The sequence below is a fragment of the Rhodofomes roseus genome (genome assembly GCF_022264815.1).
Source record: "Rhodofomes roseus strain CIRM-BRFM 1785 chromosome Unknown C8Q71scaffold_7, whole genome shotgun sequence".
NCBI classification, from domain to species: Eukaryota; Fungi; Basidiomycota; class Agaricomycetes; order Polyporales; family Fomitopsidaceae; genus Rhodofomes; species Rhodofomes roseus.
Window position 1 is genome coordinate 1,305,138 of NW_025952963.1, and position 22,401 is coordinate 1,327,538.

Consider the following 22,401-nt stretch of genomic DNA (forward strand, 5'->3'; position numbering starts at 1 on the left):
ACCACTGATCCTCCTCCAAGCTTCGAAGGCTTGTGTTAGTACATCTCACCATGCTCACTCATCCTACTAGGCCTCGGCTGGAGATGCAATCCTTGTACTTCTCGCTGTCATTGATAATCAGCTAAGCTGACATTCATGCAACGTTCAAACTTCGATAGCCGCCTTTCTAGAGCTGACTTGCAAGTACGAGTAGCATCGGAAGGCACGAATGCGTTTTGGGCGTGCTAGACCAAGCAATCTGGGTATGTTGAATAGTATCCCATTTGGAGCGTTGATAACACGATGTAGATCTTGCCCAATGATTCGTACAGGGCGATATTCACTTGCCAGTTGAGATCGGAAGGAGAGGCTGACACCAGTCTGCTTGGATGCCTCTCTCGACTGTCAGCCTACGGCAACCGTATAAAGTAGCTTTCGCACTGGTGAGTATCTGGGACCTTCTCTTGGTCTTGGCCCTCACTCAGTACCCCACGCCCGCACGGCATCCACGGTCTTTCCACCACCACACCATGTCGAGACACCACCGGTCACTCCTTTTCCTTTTCCTTTCTGCTTCACATCTATATGTTCTCTCTGCGCCTGCCGGCCCCGGAATGTCTGCCGAAGTGATCACCGAGACAGTGGTCGAGATTCCTAGCACTCTTGTACTCTCGCCTGCTAGCACCTCTTCGGACTCGGACGCCCAAGCATCACCGACGCCGGCTCCCAGCAGCGTCGCATCTCAAATCGCTGACGGCTCTCTGACCCTGGTTGCAACTACGCAGACGGTATTGTTCGTACCTTTTGTGGCTGGGGACTCCTCAACCTCTGGCTTGTCTTCGTCAGCCGTGTTCGCTCAAGATGTGCTGTCAACCTCCACCCCTCAGCCTACGTCCAATCCGAACGCCAACGCTGATAACCTCCAAGTTGCTTCAGAAGCATACAGCTCGCGGACGACACTCTACGTTCCTTCTTCGTCTTCATCAACGGTGTCTCGTATTCAAGCTGAAGCGGCCCCGACCACTCTCATCATCAGCTCTTCTCCGCTTGCTACGTCTACTAGCAGCTCCTCTGTCTCGTCGGCAACCACTACCTCTGTTCGTCATTCAGCCACCGTCTCAATGTGGGATCCGAATCCGACCTCGGAGACGCAGGCAGCGTCCAACGCGAAGAGCCAACAATCCCGGCGGTCTGCGATCCTCGCCGCCTTCCTGATCATTGGCGTCCTCACGATGTTCGGCATCACCTACAGCTGCATGCGCTTTGACCTTCCCTTGCGTCTTGGCTACGTCCGCCGCAGGTGCGACAGCAAGAAGGTGCGCTTCGCGGATGCGGAGGACGCCATTGATGCCATTGACCCTGCCTACCCTCCATCCGTTTCCGAGAAGGAGAAGGACAACATCGCTCCAGACTCAGCCATCCTCGCGTACCAGGAAGTCTCCGTCCCCACACTCGCCCGCCAGCGCAACGGCCCCGCCCCTCCCTCGACAGGAAACGGTACACAACCAGACTGGCGCGTCTTCGCGAACTACGATGGCCAATTCGAGGACGTCACACACATCCTCTCGACGGACGTCTTCGCACCGCTCGGCCGGCACGCACGGGAAGGTTCGCGCGGGTCCATGTCCGTGCTCTCCGGCTCGCGCGACAGCTCGCCCCGCACGAGCGGCGGTGGCGCGAGCTACACGGGCGCGTCGTACAAGTCGTGCGAGTCGCACTACTCCGTGCCGAGCATGGCCCGCCGTTCTGGGGAGTGCCCCGTCACGCCTGCGCGCGTGCCTGAGCTCGAGGGGGAGTGCACGGCGCCGAACTCCCCGCCCTCGCCGGCGCTCCCGCAGACCCCGCACTCGGTCCACACGGAGCCTGGGGTCCCCGTCGGGTGTGTGGGTAGCAAGGAGCCGCACGAGCTCGTGAGGGGCCTCCGTGAGTCGGCCAGTACGAGCGCGGGCTCAGAGTGGGATGTCGCGAAGGCGTATGGGGCGCATAGCAGCGTGGGTGGGGATTCTCTGTTGAGCCGCGTTGAGAGCGTTGTGTTTGACGGGCCCATGGAGAGTGTAGATGTTGGCGGGAAGAAGTGCGTGCTTGTGCAGGGTTGAATTGTGTTGTTCGCTTGGGCATTATGAATGGAACGCAATGCATTGTGGACGTTGAGAACGCCTGATGGGACCGCCCTCTGCCCGTTTGTTGAAATATTCGTGTTTGAACTTGGTTTGCACGGTCGCGGCGCTAGTCTTCAGTGAAGAACGTAAGGCGTACATGCATGTGATTGCATTACAACAGTATTACAACGTGCTATGTATCCTGTGCCAATCCTGTGCCATCCCAACCAAGTCCCAACGTGTTCTGTCATCTTGATTCTTGTGAGCATACGTTCACCATTTGCACGACCGTCACCAATTGCGTCCACGCCGAACCTTTGAGGAGACCATCTGAATGGGCGACTCGACACTCTGGCTACGAGGCTTCACCGACGAAGGCAGGACTTCCGCTGTCCTCGCCATTACGATTGCTGGTACGCCCGTCAACCCTGCCGACCCCGACTCAGTCCTCCATTGGATCATCTACTACGATATCGGGCCCGGGCGCGCTATCAAGTTCGACATGCTCCCCGGTGGCGGCCCCGACGGCATGACGGGCTGTCTGCAGGTGGTAGTGTGCGACGCCACAGCGGCTCGAGCTCAGGAGCTCGCAGCCAGCTTTACTGCAGAAACAGCAGCGCCCGAGCCTGTCACCGGACAGCGAATCCTGGACTTGCTCCTCGATGCACCCCGGAGGCGAAACCGGTACAAGTACGACGAGACCGGCTCTGGATGCAGGTTTTGGTGCCGCACCGTGTTAGAGGACCTCGAAGAGGCTGGGATCGTCCCAGCTGGTTCGCTCGGTAGCTTCGACGAATATGTTCTGCGGAAGAGTGAAGAGAACCCAGCGCGATTCCCGATGCCTACCCGTCGTGGCCGCTTCTATTGAGAATTGGTACGTTACTCGTCCGTGGTGGCCCTTGTCTATATCACTCGATATTCACATCGATATGCTTGCTCGTTACCCTTTAGAACATGGTCTGAATGAATGGTATTGGGTGTTCGCCGTCAAGATGTCGGGTTCTCCTTGGAATCATAGGAACGTTCGTCGGAGTCATATCTGTACGCTACAGTCCCATCACTTCTCTTCAGATCAATGTGCCCGCTCAACAGATCCCATCTGACCTCTGGCCCACGACTGCCTCCTCGATACAATGCGAATGACAAACTCTACAACTGAATTCGGTTCAAATTCTGGAGGTCTTTCCGAGACGTTGCGTCTACTTCAGTTCGAGTCGGCACCGATCGCGTTCTATCCTCGCTATGCTCTCAAACGTCAACCAAGACCCTCCACACGCCGCTAGTGTGGAGGTGAGGGGTTTGTGTCGAACCTAATCCTGGGTGCGCGAGCCTAGGGCACCAGTTGTCCCACATCCCGAATAGGAGACGCACAGAACACAGCCATTCTGTGGTAACCCTAACATGGTGCGGAACGTCTGGTAGGTGTATCCTGTCGCCACTGAAATGCCGCTCTACCCGGAAGCCTTGATCCTGCCGCCTAAGGACCGCTGCACGTCTGGTAGGTGTAGCCCTTTGAATCCGGCGAAGCACTGAGCGGCGTATTGAGATGCACACAACGTCTACTCACCTGTTTTCGAACCTCTCTTGCTCGGTGCCGACGTTCTTCCCTTCGTTATGGATGGTCGGGACATGTCTGATTATGGGGTGTAACAGTTGGCCATCCCGACGAGTTGCCGAGTAGACGTATAATCTAATGACATGCAAGTCTTGACTTCCATTGTTTCTCAGCAGGGTGGTCGCTCTCCGATCTCTTGCAATGTCTAATCGGTTGCTAGAGGTGTTCTGCCATATGGTACGCCTCTGTATGTCGCCCCCGTTCATCCAAGTAGACCCCGATCGTGCGCTCTGGGCCCCTACTTGCACTGGTTGTGAGGAGATAGACCAACTTAAAGTACACGGCAGGCTTCTGGACTCAGGGCCACGCTGATTCAAGCGCCATGAGCGATGAGGATAAATGCCTCCAGAAGTTCACAGAAACACCAGCGTCCCGTGTCGCTAGCCCGAGAGGTCTCTACAGGTGCGCCTGTCTTCATACCTAATTGTATATCAGTACTCAACACGTATCTGTAGACATCATGCGCCTCAACATCCTCGAGTTCGCCGCTGCCTTTACCATCCTCGCGTTCGGCATCAACACTACAGTTGGCCTCGTCTTTCCGGCTCCGCTCGTGACCGCTCTTCCGTGCGTGCGAGAGAGTGGTTCGTGCACAAACATCAGCGCTGGCGGATGTTGCAGCGGTCTGGTCTGCCAGCTGCCGGAAGGCAGTCCGTTTGGTGTAAGTTATCTCTCATCTGCGGCGTGTGTACAGTAATTGACCGCGTTGCGATGTGTTCACGCAGTACTGCACCAAATCTTGAGAAATGACTGGGAGATATAACGGACTAGTGGTGAAGGCTCATCCGAGTCGCTAATTATGGGGTTTCATTTGGGTTTTATGGGTGGTCAAAATGGATCGGGATGGTCTACTTAGTAGGAGGGTGTATTGAGGGTCATGTCATGTCCGCCGTTCGAACTTAGCGCAGCAGTACTCACACAGGGTGCGATGGCAGAACGCTGTTATCTTATCTATAGTATCTTGATATGGCAAGTGACGCAATGTCTGACATCTCGCGCACGCCGCACGAAGACCTCCCGCCCTCCCGAGTTCAGACTCCCATCTTGCGCTGCGTACAACATCAAGCACTCACCGAAAACCTATACGTTACGGGGTTTTAACATGGCTATGTCTCGTTTCTCGGCGTACTTGAACAGAAGCAGTAAACTCCTTCGGGACAACACGTCAAGTAGTATGTAATAATCCTCGAGCCTCTCATACTACGCTGAGGCGCGACCCATGGCTCTCAGTCCTACGGATGTCGGGAGCGGATGAGCCCATCCGCACACCCGTCACGCTCTTCAACTTTAACTCCCACGAAGATATACAGCAGTTCGCGACTGGGTGCGACGCAGACGTCGGCGGAACGTCTACCGTCAACCTCGCGCTGGACGAGTCCACCGGGTCGCCTTCCGCGTCGAACGAGAAGCTCGCGGAGTTGCGCAGGCCGACGGCGAAGTTCTGGGGCGAGATGCGGCTCAATGTACGACATGGGCTTGAGGGGCGGATCCGCGGCGGGTACGCGGGCTTCAGGAGTAAGGCACGCACCTACCTGCATGTTGGGTGTTTGTCCTCATTGACGTTTGGTGTTTTCTGCTGTGTGCGGCGGTGCGGTGGTGCGGACGACAGCCTAGGACATCGTTGTTTGGGGAGATTACGAACGACGTGTCATTACACAAGTACCTCGGACTGCGCGTGCGCGGCGCCGGGCACCCGCGCACGCGGAACTCGTACTATGTGAACATCCAGACGGACGGACCCATCACAACCGACCTCTGGCAACATAGGCTGTACTTCCGACGAGACGACGGCGGGTGGGAGGATATCTTCGTGCGTGTACCTCCGACATATACCTCTGCCGAACCCGAGAGCTCACCGACTGCGTCACAGATCCCCTTCGACGCCTTCGTCCTGACGAACGTCGGCGAGGTGTCTTACGAGCAGATGGAGATGTTCCGTGAGCGCGTGCGCACCGTCGGTATCTCGCTCCTCGGTGGGAACAGCGGTGTCGAGGGACCGTACGAACTCGGCATCGATTCCATCTTCGCGGTGAACGAGGAGGACGTTCCGCCATACGCGGCACCTAGTGAGCACTGAGAACTTGTCTGACGCTTGCTGGCGCTTACGCCGTGTTGCTACGCTACAGAACACGAGTCCTCGGATGGGACGCGATGGGAGAGGCCTGCTATCTGAGAATGGCATTCCAAAGTGTAATGGTTTTTACTGCATGCTTCCGGGTTTGCAGCATAGGCCTAGCGGAAATCACGATTGCATTCGTCCAGTAGTGAATATTGCGAGTGCATTTGTGTATCCTTACCTTTGCTCAGTCAGTGCCAATGCGCTGAGCTAATATACTAGTAAGTCACACCTATCACTTCAATGCAGACGCGACCACTTCACAAAGGCCAGGGTAGGTTCCTTTCTAGAGCGGCTAGCCTGCTTTGTCCATGACCACGGTGTGTCAGCCTGGTACGGCTTCGTGATACGGTTTATGCGCACTGGCTGCCATCAACACACAAGCATCAAGTCAGGCTGTTCTGTGAGGTGAGTGGACCTTCGTGTACTTCGAGACAGGTGGATGTTTGTCCCGTATCTTGACAGCAGCATTACTTTGTCGTGATGATCTACGCGATGGGTGTGGTATACGGGTAGTGGAGCTCTCGAGGCTTAGAGGGCGGGCTGGATGCAATATCTCCGCTTATGCCCTATGGCAGGCGTTCAGCGACTCTGATTTCCAGTCTGGCTTTGCGAAGCACAGAGACCGTGCTTATTTTTGGGCATCGACGTGCCCTGCGCTGATGCCTCTTGCTCCTCTTACTTGCGGGTGACGGACAAAGATAGCTAACAACCGTAACGGGGTGGCCACAGCGTACCCCAGAAAATATGTTCGAACTCCCAAGGTTCCAGCTCCAGCGTACAGCATGGCGGGAGCGCGTGGTAATGCTACGGATGCATACACAAGCTCGCCTTCGTGCATCATGCTGGGGGTTAATCACTCACGGTGCTGTCGTAGGAGAGGCCGCCTGCGCCCGGCTCAGGGCCTCTTCCGGGCCGCGAGGACAGACGTCTTGCGGTACGAATGAACAGCAGTCCCCCCTCAAATATGTATTAATTGACAACGACCTGCAGACGCGTCCATCGTAGGCCATCTATCTGACCCCGGTGTCGCTTCGTCGTCATGCAGCGAGAGCCAGTGGAAGGTGGTACACTTACCACACCAACGGCACCGATCATTGCGCTGATCTTGAGCTTGAGTAGCAGGGCTTGTAGAAGTTGGAAAAAATGACGCCCTCGGCGGGTCATCGTCTTCGTTGATGGGCCCAATGCGCTCCATGGCAACAGGCTCTACGCAAACCCCTCTTGGTCTTGCCTATGGGGTCGACTTCTGGGCGCCCACATCTATTGGTGGTCACACTCCGCCATGATATACTCATGGAACGACAACTTCCTTAGACTCGTAAGTCGTTCTCCAAATTGTCTAGCGATCGGATCCGAGACTCGGAGCTCACGACTTGGTGTTGTACTCAGGTTCGGCACAAACTCCTCACGTGGTGAGGTTTGGTACGAGACTACTACTGTAGTGTTTGAACTTAGTTCGAACCGCGGCTACTTGAAGTCGCCGATACGGATCGCTTGGACTAAGATCGATATATGATCTCTCGCACCGCTTCTGTCAAGCTTCAGCTTCATCAATGACACGTTGTAGCTCCGTGGCTCGTTACTCAGGTACGCTGGGTAGCGCTGAGGCCGCCCGAGACAATCCCGCCCGAGGAGGAGGAGGAGGTCCATTTAAACACCGGCCGATAGCATTTGGGCGCCTCGACTTCTTGACAATCCCGCCCGAGGCGTCTCTTCCGGACCTCCATGCGGCGTTCTTGCTAAGTACAAGCTTAGTTTGTATATGCACAGCTTGCGTCGGACGATCATTGTGGGACCAACACAGCCACCGAACTCAGCGCCTCGCAGCCTTCAAGCTTCAAGTTCCACAATAAGTAGCGTCGGGTCTGCCCCGTTACAACTTCGTAGGTGAAGTAGCTCTATCGTCAGACCACCTGCCGGATAGTTGCATTTGTCAACATTTTTTTCGTCGCTTACAACATCGAACAGCTAGTCTCAAACAACATGGCGGTGATAGCGTGTAAGTAGTGGCAATTCCAAGGAACCACAGCGCAAGATGCGCGGCATGAACCCGAACCCGAAGTCAACGGGAGCCATTGTTTATTGCATCAAGACCTCATCAGGATGGACGCCCAGCCTGTCGCTATATATAAGGAGGACAGCGCGGCCTGCATTCTTCAGCTCAGCTCGTTCACTTCTGAGCTCACCGAGAGTTGTGGTACTGGTTGGTGAGTACAGCGCCGTGTACACCCGACGTAACACCCTGCTGACCGGTTGCGATATAGCCCTGCTGGATTTTGAATTAAACGACCTTTCATCTCATCCTTTTGACGACACCGTTCAGCAGATCATATATTTCACGATGCGTGTTGACACAACACTATCGCTCCTTCTGGCATCGCTCGTGGCTATACCCGCGTCGGTGCTCGCCCTACCCATTGGCTCCCAAGGGTGAGCGTCCCGTCCCGCCGTTCGGATTCACCAGGGCTTACGTAGTGTTCCAGTGCGGACCTTCAGGAGCGTGGGTTCGAGTACGATGCGGAGGTCATGGCGCGTGCCGTGGTCAATGCGTTCGAGGGTCGGGAGGTCACCCGGGTGTGGCACGAGGCGCGCGCACCTATGCCGTCGGAGCCACCGTCGTACAGCAAACACGACCCGATCAACGGTGCTAAGCCCGGCTACTCGCAGAAGGACCCTGCTCCCATCCCGAAGTACCGCCAGAAGGACCCGCACAAGCCCAAGCAGAAGCCGAAAGGGTCCAAGTTCTGGCAGACACCGCCTCGCTCACTCGACGAGCTGGAGGAGCTGGAAGCCCGCGAGCCGTCGAGCGTGCGCTGGTGGGAGGCGCGTGCGCCCATGCCCTCCGACCCACCGAGGTACAGCAAACACGACCCTATCAACGGCCCCAAGCCGGGCTATTCGCAGAAGGACCCCGCCCCCATCCCCAAGTACCGTCAGAAAGACCCGCATAAGCCCCCCCAGCCGCCGAAGGGCTCGAAGTTCTGGCAGACGCCGCCGCGGTCCCTCAACGATGTCGAGATGATGGAGGATATGGAGTAGAGGTTGCAATATGTACATGATCGTCGATCCCCATTCACGAATGAGATTGAAGTTTTCGTTACGGTCTTGTGAACTACGTTGAATAATCGCTGAGACCTTAGCATGTTGCATTTCAGTCGGGGTCGAAGTAAATTCAGTCTCAAGCAGTCAAGTCAAATAGACCCCCTAGCCTGACACTCCCAATCATCTGACCCGTTTCGTGCACAACTGTGTCGACTAGTAAGTTACTTGAATGGATAGGCTTATTTGATACCTCCCGGCGAGCAGAGCGAGGAAGTACGACATGATGTATCGGACGGAACAGCACCTGCAAACCTAGCAAGAAAGCAACGAGCGACGATCCCTTTACTACGGTCACAAAACATAGGCATTCGCAAGGCACGTCAAAACGAGTGGATGGCTGCCCATCCTCATCCAGCGGTACCCCCAAACTTCCGTCGCAAGCGGTGCTCACGGGTAGACACAGGCCTGTGCACATGCAAAGGATCGCGTTCAGCTCAATATACAGCAGACGATACAGACGAAGTTCACTCACGCCAAGAACGGCGCCTTCGGGAGTCTGGCAGACCATACCGCTGCAGCACTGAGCAAAGCCGGGGCTCGTGCACGGGGCGCCTTCAAGGCCCATGCACGGAGCCGGAGGGACGGTCTCTTGCGGAGAGGGTGCAGCGAGGCCTACGGCCGAGTTGATGCCGAAGGCGAGGACGGCGAGGACGGCAGCGACGAGAGCAGAACGCATGATATCTGGTCGAAGATGATTGAAGACTGGAAAGCTGAGGGTAGGTCAGACGGTTGCTCCGCAGCTAAATTGGTTCACTGAGCGTAAGCGCACCTCTGATAGACTCTTGGGTGTGTGAGCTGAAGAGACGGCGGGTGCTGCTATCTGTGCAGAGCCCTCGTAGCATTTATACCTCGATACCTCACCACAAATGGCGATTGGGTTCGAGCGACCATTGCATGCAAGCCGCATATAGCCTGTACATGCTCCCGACGGTTGGTTCCCGGTACGGCCGCAATGAGAGGTTGGAAATGTATAATCCTGATGTCCCTGTAGCGACAGCCTTGGACGCAGTTCTCTCGGTACGGCAATCTGCTCTAGAGCATCTGAGGGCGATCCACTGGCCGCAAATGAGTGAAATACGCTCCAGCCTGCTCTCAGGGAACACATCTGCCCGCCACTTTGAGCCATCTGCCTGTTTGGATCCTCGGGCTGGGGCCGCATTTGTCTCGAGGTCTAGAAATTGTCAACAGCATCCCGGAACAGGACAGTAGTGCGGGCTGACGGCGGTCTAGAGTGTCGTCTACGAACCGTGTTTACGTCTTCAATCTCCTGCGTGTTCAGACGGTCAGCGACAGCCCACTGTACAGGGTTGCACGGAGGCGAACAGCGTCAGGACCCAGGCCCAGGGAAGGAGATCCGAGATCGAGGGCAAGAGACTTCGCGCGTGCAAGCTGATTGGTTGTCTAGCGAGTATTGATTCTGGCAGGCATCGCTTTCCCCCATGCGTCCGACCACAGCATGGAAGTTTCCGGCCAAGGCGTTCTTTGGGTGGTGGCTTGCTTTTTTGACACGAGGTTGGCCCGAGGGATATACAATCTCATGGTCAGTGCGGTGATAGAAGCTGCGAGATGTGTCGAGCCCCACAGACATCAGTGCTGACCTCTTGACCAGGGCAGATGTATGCCATCTGCGTTCAGAAGATTCGGCATTGACCAGAACTTTATGTTTGCAGAGGCTATGATGAGTCCATACGATCGTCCGAGTGTTACCGTTTGGCGTTACAAACAAGACGGGAGGGCTACACCGCTTGACCACCTCCGTCGGCTACACGCAGGCATCGAGATCCAAGGCGTTCATAGACTAGGCGCAATGAAGAGAGGACAGAAGGACAGGCAGCAGTGTCAGACCTCACGAACTAAGTCAATCATTGCGGAGGAAGACTGGGAGACGTACCTATACTTAGTGATACCGGACAGAGACTCAAATTGTTGTGGAATGCGAGCGACAAGTAGGATTTGGATAAAGCTATCAAAGAGCGCACAAGCGGCTGTGGGCGGATGCCGGTCAGGACGGGACATACAACTGCTGCAATGTCACATAGCATACGACGCGTTTCGAGCTAGAAGATAGCGATCTATATGATCTGAGAGTAGGGCAGACAGGACCGCCGACGAGCAGTACAACAAGTATCTCTCCATTCCTGGCAACGCCGAGTGGCTGTCAGCAATTATGGCACTACCGGAGAGTTATGATACGCACCTCTCACTACAAATCCACTGCACTCAGTCGAGAGGCAACCTTTTGATACCCTCTAATTGACTTCCTCGCCTGCCGCTGCTCCGTCTTCGTCCGTATCGCCGAAGCGGGAACATTCTCCACCTGCACCAGCTCCTTGACCCGCAATATCTTTCCAGCAATATCTGGCGAGTGTTTGTGGTAGACGGTTTGCATCCTCCGATGTATTCCAAGGGCGACGAGGGTGCCCTTAAAGTTCGAAGGCAGGGAAATGGCGGATCGGCGAAGGGTGATGCGGAAGTGGGTGTTCGGTTCGACTTGCTCGCTGGCGTCGGTACCAATAGAGCGCGCCCATTGTCGGACTGACTGGCGGCTGGCAGACGATGTCCGCAGAGAGAGTTTAGAGGGCAGCAACGCCCACATCGTTGTCTTCGTCGGTGTCGTGGTGGCAGACGACGAAGGACTCGCAGAGGAACGTGACCCCAGACGCGTAACGTCACGATTCCGTCACGTCACAGTCGCGTCCACACGGCGCGCGACGCGGTCCGGGGTTGGACGCGATTCACATCGTTCAACACCCACTCTGGTCTCCCTTTTATCCCTTTTCCGCGTTGCTATACACTCTGACAGATAGCTGGCTGTTTGTATCTTCACTAAGCTCATACCGGAGCAAGCGAGCTTCAACTACTGGCCTGGCTACCAGTGGCGACTTCAAGTTGCTCGAGCATTCCACGCAAGGCTGGATACGAGGCATCAACTAGGGAATGAATCGCCGGAGGACAAATAAATCTGCAAAGGTATGTACAAGCCAACAACCAGTTAGCCCTGCTTCACAACAACCCTACGCAGGTTCCGAACGTAAAGTTACGGCCAGCAGCTCCGGCAGATCGGACGAGCAAGACTCACGAAGATGCACCACCCTTATGGACCCGTGATATGGGGTTTGACCCGGACGAGGAGGCCAGCACTGTGGACTTGTGCCCGAGGCCTTTCAAAGGAGTGGTCGTGTGCGCTACGGGTATAGAGGATAAGGTAAGCTTCATCGACTTGCTATGTACTACCGGCAATCCCTCTCTTCGCTTCGCATTGGCGTCGAAGGCGCTCTGCATCCTGCACCATGTGGTGGTTTCTTTCGTCGTGTTGCTCATCAAGACTCGCCATGGACAACTCAATATGGCAATTGCTGTTTTTCTGGAGAGCAATACATTACACAAGGAGTGTTTATGATTTCATTGCGAGCGAGGCTTACTCACTTGATCTACCAGACAACTCTGTTCAAGCAAGCTTTGGAGCTTGGAGCCCTCGCAACTGGCGACCTCACAGACAGAGTCACACATTTAGTTGCCGTCGACCCAGGGAGCGCAAAGTACAGAGTGGGTGGCTCTATATTCCTCGCAGATCTTACCTGAACCAAGTGTAAACGCTCTAGTGCGCACTGGAGAACAGAATCCCGATCATGCGCTCATCTTGGATTACTGAGAGTTTTGATGTCTGGCTCAAGGGTGACGATGTAAATTTGCATGCGGTATGTTCATTTATGCCTGTGTTTGGCCGAGCATAGCTGACAGTAACTCAGAGCATCGAGAGGCACCGCCTTCCTGTTTTCACTGGTGTCGTGCTCTGCCTTTCCGGTATCGACGACGTGGAACGCCGCACGGAGATCAACCGGCTTGTCACAAAGAACGGAGGCAAATACGTCAAGAACATTGAGCGTCCCGTGAAGGTGACGCACCTCGTCTGTGGGAGTGCGAACGAGGACCAGACGGAGAAGATGAAGTATGCAGAGAAGTTCAATCAGAGGGGCGAGTCGAATATCCAGATCGTCTGGGAAGAGTGGTTCTGGGATTCGTTGGACTTCGGAGGTGTGTATACGAATAACTACACTCAAAACAGAGACCCTGAGCTGTTTGCAGGGAGGTTCGATGAATCGGCATATAAAGTGTCTAATCCTCGCCCCCAGCGGAAGTCGCTACCAGAACGTGCGTAGATCCCGATCCTATGTCGCAACGCGACACTGACCACATCATTCGCAGGTGCGACCCCTCCTCCGCCGTCGTCCTCCCCGCCCTCCCCCCAGCCGCACAGTTCACAGTCTTACCCGCAACATGAGAAGAACAATAGTGCCGACTTGCTCGCAGCCGCGACGAACGACGAAGAGGAGGTCGCCTCGGCACGGCGCGTGCCCGCAGAGATGCTCGCCATCTGGGGCAACCTACTCAAGCCGCGGGGCTTCGAGGTGCAGTCGGGGCGGCTCGTCCGTAGCCCGGGAAAGTCGCAGGTGCAACAGCCTTCGAGCGGCGCGGAGTCGCCTATCAGGGCGAGGTCGCAGCGCTTGGGCATCGAGGACGAGCAGCTGAGGAAGGGGCGGTCGACGAGCGCGCTCGCGTTGTCGTCCTTCAAGCGAGCGAACTCATTTGCACCTGTGGGTAAAGACAAGGATGCCGCTGCTGTCAGGCAGCCGTTCAAGCGGACAGCTCTGGGACCCCAGACATCTTTCCTTGCCCATCCGTCAGGGTCTTCCTCTAGGGCAGGTCCGTCTCGACCAGCAACGAATGTCACAGATGACAAAGGCAAGGCGAGAGCAGTAGACGGTTCGGAAGAGGAATCGAACAATTCGACCCTGTTCAAGGGCCTGAGATTCCGTGCTCTGGGCGAGGCTCAAGGACCGAGTGTCAAGGGCGCTATCAAGGAATGCGGGGGAACACTGGTCAGTGAGCTAGACGAAGACGTCGACTTCATTATCGTACGGTTGGTCAGGTCAGTCGTCTTGCTTCTTGTCCTCTGGTTGACTTAGCTAATCGCTGTACGTGCAGTGGGAGCAACTTCTTCCGACAGGAGGGTGACGAGGACGAGCGCAGGAAGTATAGAACAGAGTGTTGGCTCGAGCGATGTATATTTGACGAGCGAATATGTCTGCCCGAAGAACACGTTGCGTTCCTCCCCTTAAGCATACCAATCCCTGTAGACGGCGAGTCGCTTTTTCATCTGTCGAGGTACAGCTCGCTGATCGTTGTCGTAGGCGCCGAGCGGATTGTGCTCAGCTACTCAGGTCTGGACCAATCCGAAGCATGCTGGGTACGAAGGCTATCCAGGGCACTCGGCATCACCGTCGCGCCCAACTTCTCTCGTCATTCAACGCACCTGCTCTGTCCAAGCCGAACGGGCGCCAAGGCAGAGAAAGCTGTCGAATGGGACGTGCCGGTCGTGGATATGACGTGGCTCGCAGCGATCGCGAATACAGGCAGTCTATCTCCCGCACAACATGGAACAGACTCTGCACAAGGACCTTTGCTAGAACCCGAGACCGAGCCGGCGGAGATGGACTGGGATGTTGTGCCGCCCGAGGTAGATCGTAAAGGCAAAGGAAAGGCGAAAGCCGACTTGGAGGACACCATGTCTGACATCACAAACGGTATGTTCGGTTCAAACGAACGGTTCCGTTCCGTGCTGACTCATTGACAGGTGTCTCCTGTGGTCAGTTGGAAAACATAACTGCTGCCAATCATCGGCGTGTTGCTGAGTTCGCCACCACAGATGCAGACGCAGCTTCGTCAGGCGTCGAATCATTTGGGAAGCCCAACGGACTTCTCGACGAGAGCTGGAAACCACCATCCACACCACCCCCTCCAAGCCGAACGTCCAGCGGCCTCGCCCACTCCGCCGCCGCCGACTCCGCGCATTCTACCCAAGTCCTCGTCAAAGATAGTCGCGCACCTTCAATAGCGAACATCCAGCCACTACCACCGACACAACGAGTGCCTTCCTCCGAGTCGCCCTCGCCGCTGAAGCACCCCGGAAGCACCCCTGGCAGCGTGCCGGCGTCGCCTACCAAGCCCGCAAAAAGCCCCGCGCTGGCGTTGCCGGAAAGTATCGCGTCGTTGTTGGGCAAACGGCCCTCTACGGAGGATGAGGGCTCGGACAAAGCTGCGCCTTCTCGAGCCGGCAAGCGGGCCAGACCCCCGTCTAAGACAAAGGTATGTCCCGCGGCCTCACATCACGTTGATGCCGTTCACTTACAGATGGGCAGTCGTTGTCCTTCACGAACCCTGCTGCTGGTGCTGGCGCAGGGCCGGACCAGCTCGACGGCTTCGGCCCGGAGGTCCTTGCCACACCCGAAACGATGAGTCTCGCAGACGCACAGGCCGCAGGCCGGAGCATGCATGTTGGCTATGACGATCCGGGGCAGCACGCGGAGAAGAAGAAGCTGCTGAAGCTGCTGACCAGCCAGAAGAAGAAAGAGATCTGGGACGTCGACGATGATGAGGTGGAGGTTGTGCAGGCTGAGTTGACGACGAAGCCTAGGAAAGGACCAGCGCCGAGGAGGAGAGGTGCTAGAGCCCCTGGATATTGATCTCATCGAAGTCGGACGGTCGCATTTACTGGATCATCTATTGGAGCAATATGTATTGTAGTCATACTGAGCAGCCTTATGCGCCTCCCTGGCAGGAGGATAACGACATGTATAATGAATTGGACGAGTGGTTTTCCATTCTTCCTGAGCAAACCTTGCACGACCTCGTGAACAAGCCGGCATGGATATGCTTTCTATCAGCAGACAGCTTGAGGGTACGTGAATGGCGATACTAGGTATTGCCACGCTAGTCAAGTCTTAGCAGACGACGCAGAAACATGATTAGCCCATACAAAAACGACAAGCCTTCGCCCGCAACCAATTGCCACATCAACCAGCACAAAACGCCTCTCGGTAACCATTGGATCATCGCACTCGGCCACGCACCCACGCCCAACGTCATATATCTCGGCGGGTTTGGCTTCAACACCTCACTCACGACCTTCTGTGCGAAACGCTCTGCAGTGAGAGATAGGGGCCCGTCCGCATGCGCGATCGCCCTGGTCATCGAGGCAAGCCAGGGTTTGTAGAAGCTGTTCTCGGGAAGGTCGAGCTGATCGAGCGCGTGCATGGCGATGTTGGTCTTAACGCCGCCCGGGGAAATGTGCATGACGTGGATGTTGAAAGGTGCAGCCTCCATGTAGAGTATCTCGGATATGCGGGCCAGTGCTGCTTTTGTGGCACCGTACACTCCTCCCCAGGGCGCCGGCCTGTGCATCCACTTCATATTGAGTGCTGAGTGCGATCACTGAGGCATCAATTCACTTACGTATCGCCCATGATGGAGCCTATGTTCACGATCCTCCCGCTCTTCTTCGTAGCCATGTGAGGAAATGCAGCTTGTGACAAGCGCAAGGGACCAAATATATTGGTATCGAACGTTATTTTGGCCTCGAGCAACGATACCTCCGCCAGAGGGCCTGTTAGGAGTCAGATAGGCATTCGTACGTTTAGTGTATCATATTCCACATGCCTGAGTGAGGACGGGCAGCATTGTTCACAACGATGTCTATGCGGCCTTCGCGATCCAAGACCGTCTTGACCACATCTGCTACGTCTGCATCCGAGGTGACATCCAACCTCAACCGGACGATCTGCGTGTCTTTGAAATCGCCTATTGCTTCCACTCTTCTGGCCGTGGCATAGACTTTGCAGCCTTTCCCTGCAAATTCTTCACACCTAGCAGTGTTCGCATACAAATTCAACAAAAAGCGACGTCCCGCATCGGTGCGCATGAATTGAGTGCTTGCAAAGATGAAACTCACAGTGCGTGTCCAATGCCCCCTTTTGTGCAACCAGTAACAACGACAACTTCGCCTGTCATTCCGAGTACAACGTGCGTTCCGGTCAGAGTAAGTGAACGTCACCGTGACGACCTGGGATAGGGCTGCTGCGTGTGCATGTACTAAGTATAAACTGCGGCCGCAGGCCCGAGTCGCACGGCATGCTATGATTGAACTTGCGCGCACTAGCCAGAATCACTGATCTGTATTGTGCCCCATCGCAATTAGATACCAAGTATTAGGCTAGCCGAAACAAGCTTACTGTGAACCTTTGTGCCCGTCAATACGTTCAAGTTGCAAGATGCTAGTGCCACTGGCAGGAGTTGCCTGTTTTGACGACGGCCCGATCCCGCGGCCGTTGCCGGACCCCAAATCGCAGATTTCTCGCCTCGAAGACTGGCATTCTTGTCTGCGGTCGCATCCACTACCTCTCGTTGCTTCCTTGAACATAGCACATAGCTCACCGCAGAAACGTAGGAGATGGCCACGGAGATATCGGTAAGTGTAAGGGTCGTCAAACCCGTGGAGGTTGTTCACAAGCATTCAGGTAGGGCTCGAACGCATTGAATCGGTCAATGCAGGGCCTATGGTCCACCCACAGACGGCCGAAAATCAACCTGAACTCTGCGTCGACACCCCCAGTCGCTGTCGCTGAAGAGCCGACTCTGACACCCACCGCTGATGCCCCGAATGCGGAAGCATCGACCTCGACGGCGGCGCCGCCCCCAGAAGGAGAAACATCCTCTACTTCAGATGTTCGTCCTCCCGCATCAAACGGCAAGAGGCGGTCAAGAGTTGGGCGAGGTGGTGAGGAAAGCAACAAGAGGATCAAGCTTACGTCGCAGGCCGGAGGTAGCGTAGCGAAGGACCACTCTCCGCCCGCGACACGGTTGTCGGACCTCGGCGGAGTGGACGCATGCATCGAGAAGATGCTTGAGCTCGTCGCGATGCCTCTATGTCACCCTGAGATTTACCTTCACACCGGAGTACAGCCTCCGAGGGGTGTGCTCCTGCATGGTCCACCAGGGTGCGGCAAGACACTGTTAGCACATGCCATCGCTGGGGTGAGTTCTACGTAACACATGCGCGGGATTGTGCCTCATGAGGCGTATAGGAACTCGGCGTTCCCTTCATCAGCGTTTCCGCCCCCTCAGTCGTCTCTGGGATGTCCGGCGAGTCTGAAAAGACACTGCGAGACACATTCGAAGAGGCGAAGCGAGTAGCACCATGCCTTCTCTTCATTGACGAGATCGACGCTATCACTCCGAAACGCGAGAGCGCGCAGCGGGAGATGGAGAGACGAATAGTCGCCCAGTTCCTGACGTGCATGGATGGTATGTCTTTCCTCATGTACGCTACGTGCCGCTCTGAACACGCTTGCCAGATATGTCTTGGGACAAGACGGACGGCAAGCCCGTAATTGTCATCGGCGCGACCAACCGGCCAGACTCGCTGGATGCTGCCCTGCGCAGAGCGGGTCGCTTCGACCACGAAATCAGCATGGGTGTGCCAGACGACGAAGCGCGAGCACAGTGAGTGTCTTGAGACGCGAGACGACAATTGCGTAGCTGATCATGATATGTGCAGAATCCTACGTGTCCTATGCTCCAAGTTAAGACTCGAAGGTGACTTCGACTACCTGGCACTCGCAAAAGTAACCCCGGGCTATGTCGGCGCGGACCTCACCGCGCTCACAGGCGCGGCCGGCATCATTGCTGTGAAGCGCATCTTCCAGCAGATATCCGACGGCACGCTAGTGCTTTCGGAGGATGTACAACAGCAGCTTGCGTCCGCAGACGGCGATGTCTCGATGCAGGTGGACACGCCAGCCATCGAGGTCGAGACACAGGCTCCCACAGTCTCAGACAAGCCTGTGCCCTTCGCGAACATCGACCTCGCGACACCCACCGCCTCGTCCATCCTGCACTTCCTCCGCGCGCACCCGTCTCCGCTCACGCCCGCCGAGCTGTCTCCACTCTACATCACTTCCGCGGACTTCCACGCCGCGTTGAAGCAGGTGCAGCCCTCCGCGAAGCGCGAGGGCTTTACTACTGTGCCCGACGTGACTTGGGCGGACGTTGGTGCGCTGCATGCGACGCGCGAGGAGCTGCACATGGCGATTGTGCAGCCGATCAGGAGGCCGGAGCTGTTCAAGAGCGTCGGCGTGGAGCGGGCGTGCGGCGTGCTGATGTGGGGCCCGCCGGGTTGCGGCAAGACGCTCCTGGCGAAGGCGGTCGCAAACGAGAGCAGGGCGAACTTCATCAGCGTGAAGGGGCCGGAGCTGTTGAACAAGGTGGGTACCTCTGGTCTTCATCCAGTCTTCGCACAATTTGACCAATACGCCGCGACAGTACGTCGGCGAGAGCGAGCGCGCCGTACGCCAGGTCTTCTCGCGCGCACGCGCCTCTGCGCCATGCGTGATCTTCTTCGACGAGCTCGACGCGCTGGTGCCGCGGCGGGACGAGGCGCTGTCCGAGTCGTCCGCGCGCGTCGTGAACACGCTCCTCACCGAGCTCGACGGGCTCGACGCGCGCCGCGCGGTGTACGTCATCGCCGCGACGAACCGCCCCGACATGATCGACCCCGCGATGTGCCGCCCCGGCCGCCTCGACAAGCTCCTGTACGTCGACCTGCCGAGCGCAGAGGAGCGCACGGAGATCGTGCGCACGCTCATGAGGGCGGTCCCGCTTGGTGGGGAGTCGGAGAGGGCGGAGGTGGAGAGGATGGTGAAGGAGAGGGGAGAGGGGTATAGCGGGGCGGACCTTGCGGCCGTCGTGCGGGAGGCGGGGGTCGCTGCGCTGCGAAGGACGTTGGGCGCGCTAGATCAGATGGAGGCGGATGGGTCGGCGACTGCTGGCGAGGAGCCGAAGATCGTCGTTGGCGTCCCAGACTTTGAGAGAGCGCTGGAGAAGGTGCAGCCTAGCGTGAGCACGGCACAGCGGCGGAAGTATGCGAGCTTGCGGGTGAAGCTGAGCGGGAGCGGGCTGCCTGTCGGTGTCAAGACTGACGAAGGGAAAGAAGGCAAGGGCGGAGGCATGCAGGAGAGCTAGATTGCAAGATGTCGATAAAATGTAGAGTACATTTGTGCTGTGCATATGGTAAGATACATGTGTTGTGCGATACTAGGTACAGTGTTGATTCATCTTCGTCTGGTCTAACGCTCTCCCACCTTCTTGACACCCGCTGGTACAACCCTCTCGTTCCGCCTCCAGAACTCCACAAGCACTTCAGCCAACTTCCTTGGATCATCCTACGCCATAAGAATTGTCAGGCTCTGCTCAAATCTGCTGCGGAAGGCGGGCGGTCGTACCTCCTGGAGCATATGCCCCACCCCGGTAACGACCGTAAGCTGGAACTTGCCCTGCATCTGGCCGATCATAAGCTCGCGATCAAGCCGCTCCGCGCCCGCGAGCACGAGCAGGCGCGCCGTCCGCGCAGTGAGGAAGAGCTTCGAGAGCGAGGTGAACCAGCCTATAGCGCACGCATCAGTATCAACATCGACCCACACCTTCAGCAAGGCTAGGACGTACTCGTCCAGTAGGGCGCGGTGTTCCGCAGAGGGGTCCGCCAGATCCACGCCGGGGACGTGCCCTCGGGTGCGGGCTGGATGATCGCGGGGACGGAGACACGCGCGGAGAGGGGGTTGCGCACAGCGTTGGTCTTCAGGCTGGGTGGGGGATTCGATTAGGGTCTGGGGCGGTCGGGCGATGATGGGGGCGAGGGTAGGAATGCTTACTGCCACTCGATGGCTTCCTCCTGGCTCCCGAAGCCGGCGGGGCGCGCGTCGAGGAGGGAGTGCATCATTGGGAGCGCCTCGAGGGTGAACTCTGCGTTGTATGAGGAGCAGTCATGCGAATGGGTGTATGGGTCGCGGGTTGTGGTCATGGATTGTATCCAGGCGAACTCAGTGAGTGTGGAGTTCTCAATCGTGCATGGTAACGCGTACCTTCCACAATATCGAGCACGGCAACACCTGCGAGACGGTATTTGAGGTCTTGGAGCAAGGGACATGCGCGCACGATCACAGAGCCACCGAGAGAGTGGCCGGAGAGCTATGGCACGAAGGTCAGTAGACCCTCCGGGGGATGTATGCAGGTGTAGACCATAATCAGATGGTGGGGTTGTGAAGGGCGGGTAGGATAGTGACGTGCAGCGACCAGGGCAGGGCATAACTGCCATCGTGCAATATGTGCCTAACGTAAAGAAGAAGCGAGGACGTACCAGCAGTGACGGTGCAGCGCCAGGATCAGGATACAGCACTTTCAAAGTGTTCACGAAGTCGCTCGTCAGCGTCTCGATCGAGAAGTCCTCGCCGCCCTCAGGACCTGGCCTCGGAATCGTCGTGGCCGTCTTCCCTACACACCGAAACACTCTCCTTCAGCGCGAAGACAAAAATAACATCAGGCACTACAGCTCACCATGTCCCCTACAATCCAATGCCAATACACCGCACTCCCCGCGGCTCAGCTCCGTCACCTCCCCCGCCGCAAGCGCGAACGTAAGTGCGGACTGGCCCGCGCCGTGGTGGCACACTATCACCGTCCCGGGTTCCCCGCCCTCTCTGACCCGCGGCGGCGTGTAGTACGCGCGGACGTCGAGCCCCGAGTCGGGCACGGCGATCTGGGTCGCCTGCGCGAAGTAGGCGGACGCGGAGAGCGGCGTGAGCTCGGGGTTGGGGGCGCGTTTGCGCTGTGCGGAGGCGTACGCGCGGGTGCCGGGCCTGTCAGAACGGAAATCAGTTTCGCGGGGAGATGTTAAGATGGGTAGGAGAGCCTGCAGAGGCACTAGCGATGCGTGGTCGTGCGACCTATCGGCCTATCTCGCGCGCTGGGACCAGGGTATCTGCACACTCATCTTGACCAGTCTAGTTCGATTGGAGGACTTACATTGTAGTCGGGCCGATACCTGCTACAGGTGGGGGCAACGACCCGAGCGAATCTGCCGCCTCGGACTCCTCGTCGTCCTCGTCTGGCTCCGGAGGTAGCATGGGCAGCTTCGAGATCCGCGCTGAGAGGGCAGAGCGGTAGAGGTCAGACATGAGAGTCTTACGCGGCGATGGAATGTAGAGGTAGAGTGTCGACGGGTGACTGACGGTGAGCGCTTGAGCGCCGAGAGCGATGTACCGCCAAATACGAAAGGCGTCGAGCCGCCGACTCTCTGCCACGAGCGTCCAAGCCGCCTCTTCGTCGTGCACGCATCCAGATGGCTACGGAACCCTGGGACGTCAAAAACCTCCCGTTGGACGGCTCGGAGCAGCCTCGAGCCCCTTCACAAGCCTCAGTGAGTCTCAATATTCGTATTCCTTTCGCCTTGGCTGAGCGCTCGATCCGTCAACGCCCACGTCGGAAATAGAGCTCGCACTACTTCTCCGAGGTGGAAGATCTTGACCCGATTATTGGCCAAATCCCAGGCGAGTACGCCGTTCACCAGCAATACTGCCAGCCGCTGAATTATGTCTCTTAGATGCTGATGTCACTGTCACGCTGGGCAAGCGTCAGAGGTCGGAAAGCCGTCCGTCGACGGGCACCACGCCCTCCCGAAGCTCCAAGCAAAAGGTGCACACAGGGTCCCATACGACCCCTGTCATAATAGTTGAGTTCTTGACATTGCCGCTGGGTTTTGCTGACTGCATGTAGGCTGAGATACTGGGCGCGTCAGTCGATCATCTCCCTTTCGGCGT

The 22,401-nt window shown here is 56.9% G+C and overlaps 10 protein-coding genes across 10 annotated transcripts; 7 read left to right on the forward strand and 3 right to left on the reverse strand.

The window, feature by feature from the left end:
- Window positions 1–52: 52 nt before the first annotated feature.
- C8Q71DRAFT_752403 (uncharacterized protein) lies at window positions 53–2,166 on the forward strand. Its single transcript, XM_047923370.1, has 2 exons — window positions 53–242; window positions 289–2,166. The coding sequence occupies exon 2, from the start codon at window positions 369–371 to the stop codon at window positions 2,073–2,075; it is 1,707 nt and encodes a 568-aa protein (XP_047780581.1). The 5' UTR covers window positions 53–242; window positions 289–368; the 3' UTR covers window positions 2,076–2,166.
- Window positions 2,167–2,268: 102 nt separating this feature from the next.
- Window positions 2,269–3,051, forward strand: C8Q71DRAFT_752405 (uncharacterized protein). Its single transcript, XM_047923371.1, has one exon. The coding sequence runs from the start codon at window positions 2,413–2,415 to the stop codon at window positions 2,944–2,946; it is 534 nt and encodes a 177-aa protein (XP_047780582.1). The 5' UTR covers window positions 2,269–2,412; the 3' UTR covers window positions 2,947–3,051.
- Window positions 3,052–4,801: 1,750 nt separating this feature from the next.
- C8Q71DRAFT_897132 (complex I intermediate-associated protein CIA30) lies at window positions 4,802–6,073 on the forward strand (the record flags this gene model as incomplete). The annotated part of the gene is made up of 5 exons (XM_047928756.1): window positions 4,802–4,865; window positions 4,924–5,231; window positions 5,303–5,503; window positions 5,564–5,759; window positions 5,820–6,073. The coding sequence occupies 5 exons, from the start codon at window positions 4,802–4,804 to the stop codon at window positions 5,864–5,866; spliced, it is 816 nt and encodes a 271-aa protein (XP_047780583.1). The 3' UTR covers window positions 5,867–6,073.
- A 1,429-nt stretch (window positions 6,074–7,502) lies between these two features.
- Window positions 7,503–8,912, forward strand: C8Q71DRAFT_752418 (uncharacterized protein). Its single transcript, XM_047923372.1, has 4 exons — window positions 7,503–7,699; window positions 7,781–8,019; window positions 8,077–8,242; window positions 8,296–8,912. Exons 2-4 carry the CDS (start codon window positions 7,848–7,850, stop codon window positions 8,849–8,851), a joined length of 894 nt encoding a protein of 297 aa, XP_047780584.1. The 5' UTR covers window positions 7,503–7,699; window positions 7,781–7,847; the 3' UTR covers window positions 8,852–8,912.
- On the forward strand, window positions 8,840–10,448 carry C8Q71DRAFT_752428 (uncharacterized protein). Its single transcript, XM_047923373.1, has 3 exons — window positions 8,840–9,319; window positions 9,387–9,624; window positions 9,684–10,448. The coding sequence occupies exons 1-3, from the start codon at window positions 9,248–9,250 to the stop codon at window positions 10,121–10,123; spliced, it is 750 nt and encodes a 249-aa protein (XP_047780585.1). The 5' UTR covers window positions 8,840–9,247; the 3' UTR covers window positions 10,124–10,448.
- A 568-nt stretch (window positions 10,449–11,016) lies between these two features.
- Window positions 11,017–11,644, reverse strand: C8Q71DRAFT_541275 (uncharacterized protein). The gene is made up of 2 exons (XM_047919230.1): window positions 11,112–11,644; window positions 11,017–11,052 (listed from the first exon to the last, which is right to left on the reverse strand). The coding sequence occupies exon 1, from the start codon at window positions 11,508–11,510 to the stop codon at window positions 11,118–11,120; it is 393 nt and encodes a 130-aa protein (XP_047780586.1). The 5' UTR covers window positions 11,511–11,644; the 3' UTR covers window positions 11,017–11,052; window positions 11,112–11,117.
- Window positions 11,645–11,653: 9 nt separating this feature from the next.
- C8Q71DRAFT_541289 (uncharacterized protein) lies at window positions 11,654–15,562 on the forward strand. The gene is made up of 11 exons (XM_047919232.1): window positions 11,654–11,884; window positions 11,937–12,119; window positions 12,353–12,460; window positions 12,517–12,612; window positions 12,664–12,949; window positions 13,001–13,066; window positions 13,121–13,844; window positions 13,901–14,055; window positions 14,107–14,499; window positions 14,550–15,061; window positions 15,115–15,562. The coding sequence occupies exons 1-11, from the start codon at window positions 11,852–11,854 to the stop codon at window positions 15,436–15,438; spliced, it is 2,880 nt and encodes a 959-aa protein (XP_047780587.1). The 5' UTR covers window positions 11,654–11,851; the 3' UTR covers window positions 15,439–15,562.
- A 2-nt stretch (window positions 15,563–15,564) lies between these two features.
- On the reverse strand, window positions 15,565–17,033 carry C8Q71DRAFT_541286 (uncharacterized protein). Its single transcript, XM_047919231.1, has 5 exons — window positions 16,984–17,033; window positions 16,704–16,924; window positions 16,412–16,617; window positions 16,208–16,358; window positions 15,565–16,148 (listed from the first exon to the last, which is right to left on the reverse strand). The coding sequence occupies exons 2-5, from the start codon at window positions 16,760–16,762 to the stop codon at window positions 15,686–15,688; spliced, it is 879 nt and encodes a 292-aa protein (XP_047780588.1). The 5' UTR covers window positions 16,763–16,924; window positions 16,984–17,033; the 3' UTR covers window positions 15,565–15,685.
- Window positions 17,034–17,088: 55 nt separating this feature from the next.
- Window positions 17,089–19,771, forward strand: C8Q71DRAFT_847359 (ribosome biogenesis ATPase RIX7; the record flags this gene model as incomplete). Its single annotated transcript, XM_047926658.1, has 6 exons — window positions 17,089–17,219; window positions 17,303–17,785; window positions 17,836–18,055; window positions 18,106–18,253; window positions 18,309–19,014; window positions 19,040–19,771. The coding sequence occupies exons 1-6, from the start codon at window positions 17,202–17,204 to the stop codon at window positions 19,769–19,771; spliced, it is 2,307 nt and encodes a 768-aa protein (XP_047780589.1). The 5' UTR covers window positions 17,089–17,201.
- A 9-nt stretch (window positions 19,772–19,780) lies between these two features.
- Window positions 19,781–21,855, reverse strand: C8Q71DRAFT_832947 (Alpha/Beta hydrolase protein). The gene is made up of 8 exons (XM_047926389.1): window positions 21,608–21,855; window positions 21,140–21,441; window positions 20,943–21,076; window positions 20,668–20,773; window positions 20,458–20,548; window positions 20,252–20,388; window positions 20,032–20,192; window positions 19,781–19,971 (listed from the first exon to the last, which is right to left on the reverse strand). Exons 1-8 carry the CDS (start codon window positions 21,757–21,759, stop codon window positions 19,876–19,878), a joined length of 1,179 nt encoding a protein of 392 aa, XP_047780590.1. The 5' UTR covers window positions 21,760–21,855; the 3' UTR covers window positions 19,781–19,875.
- Window positions 21,856–22,401: the final 546 nt, after the last annotated feature.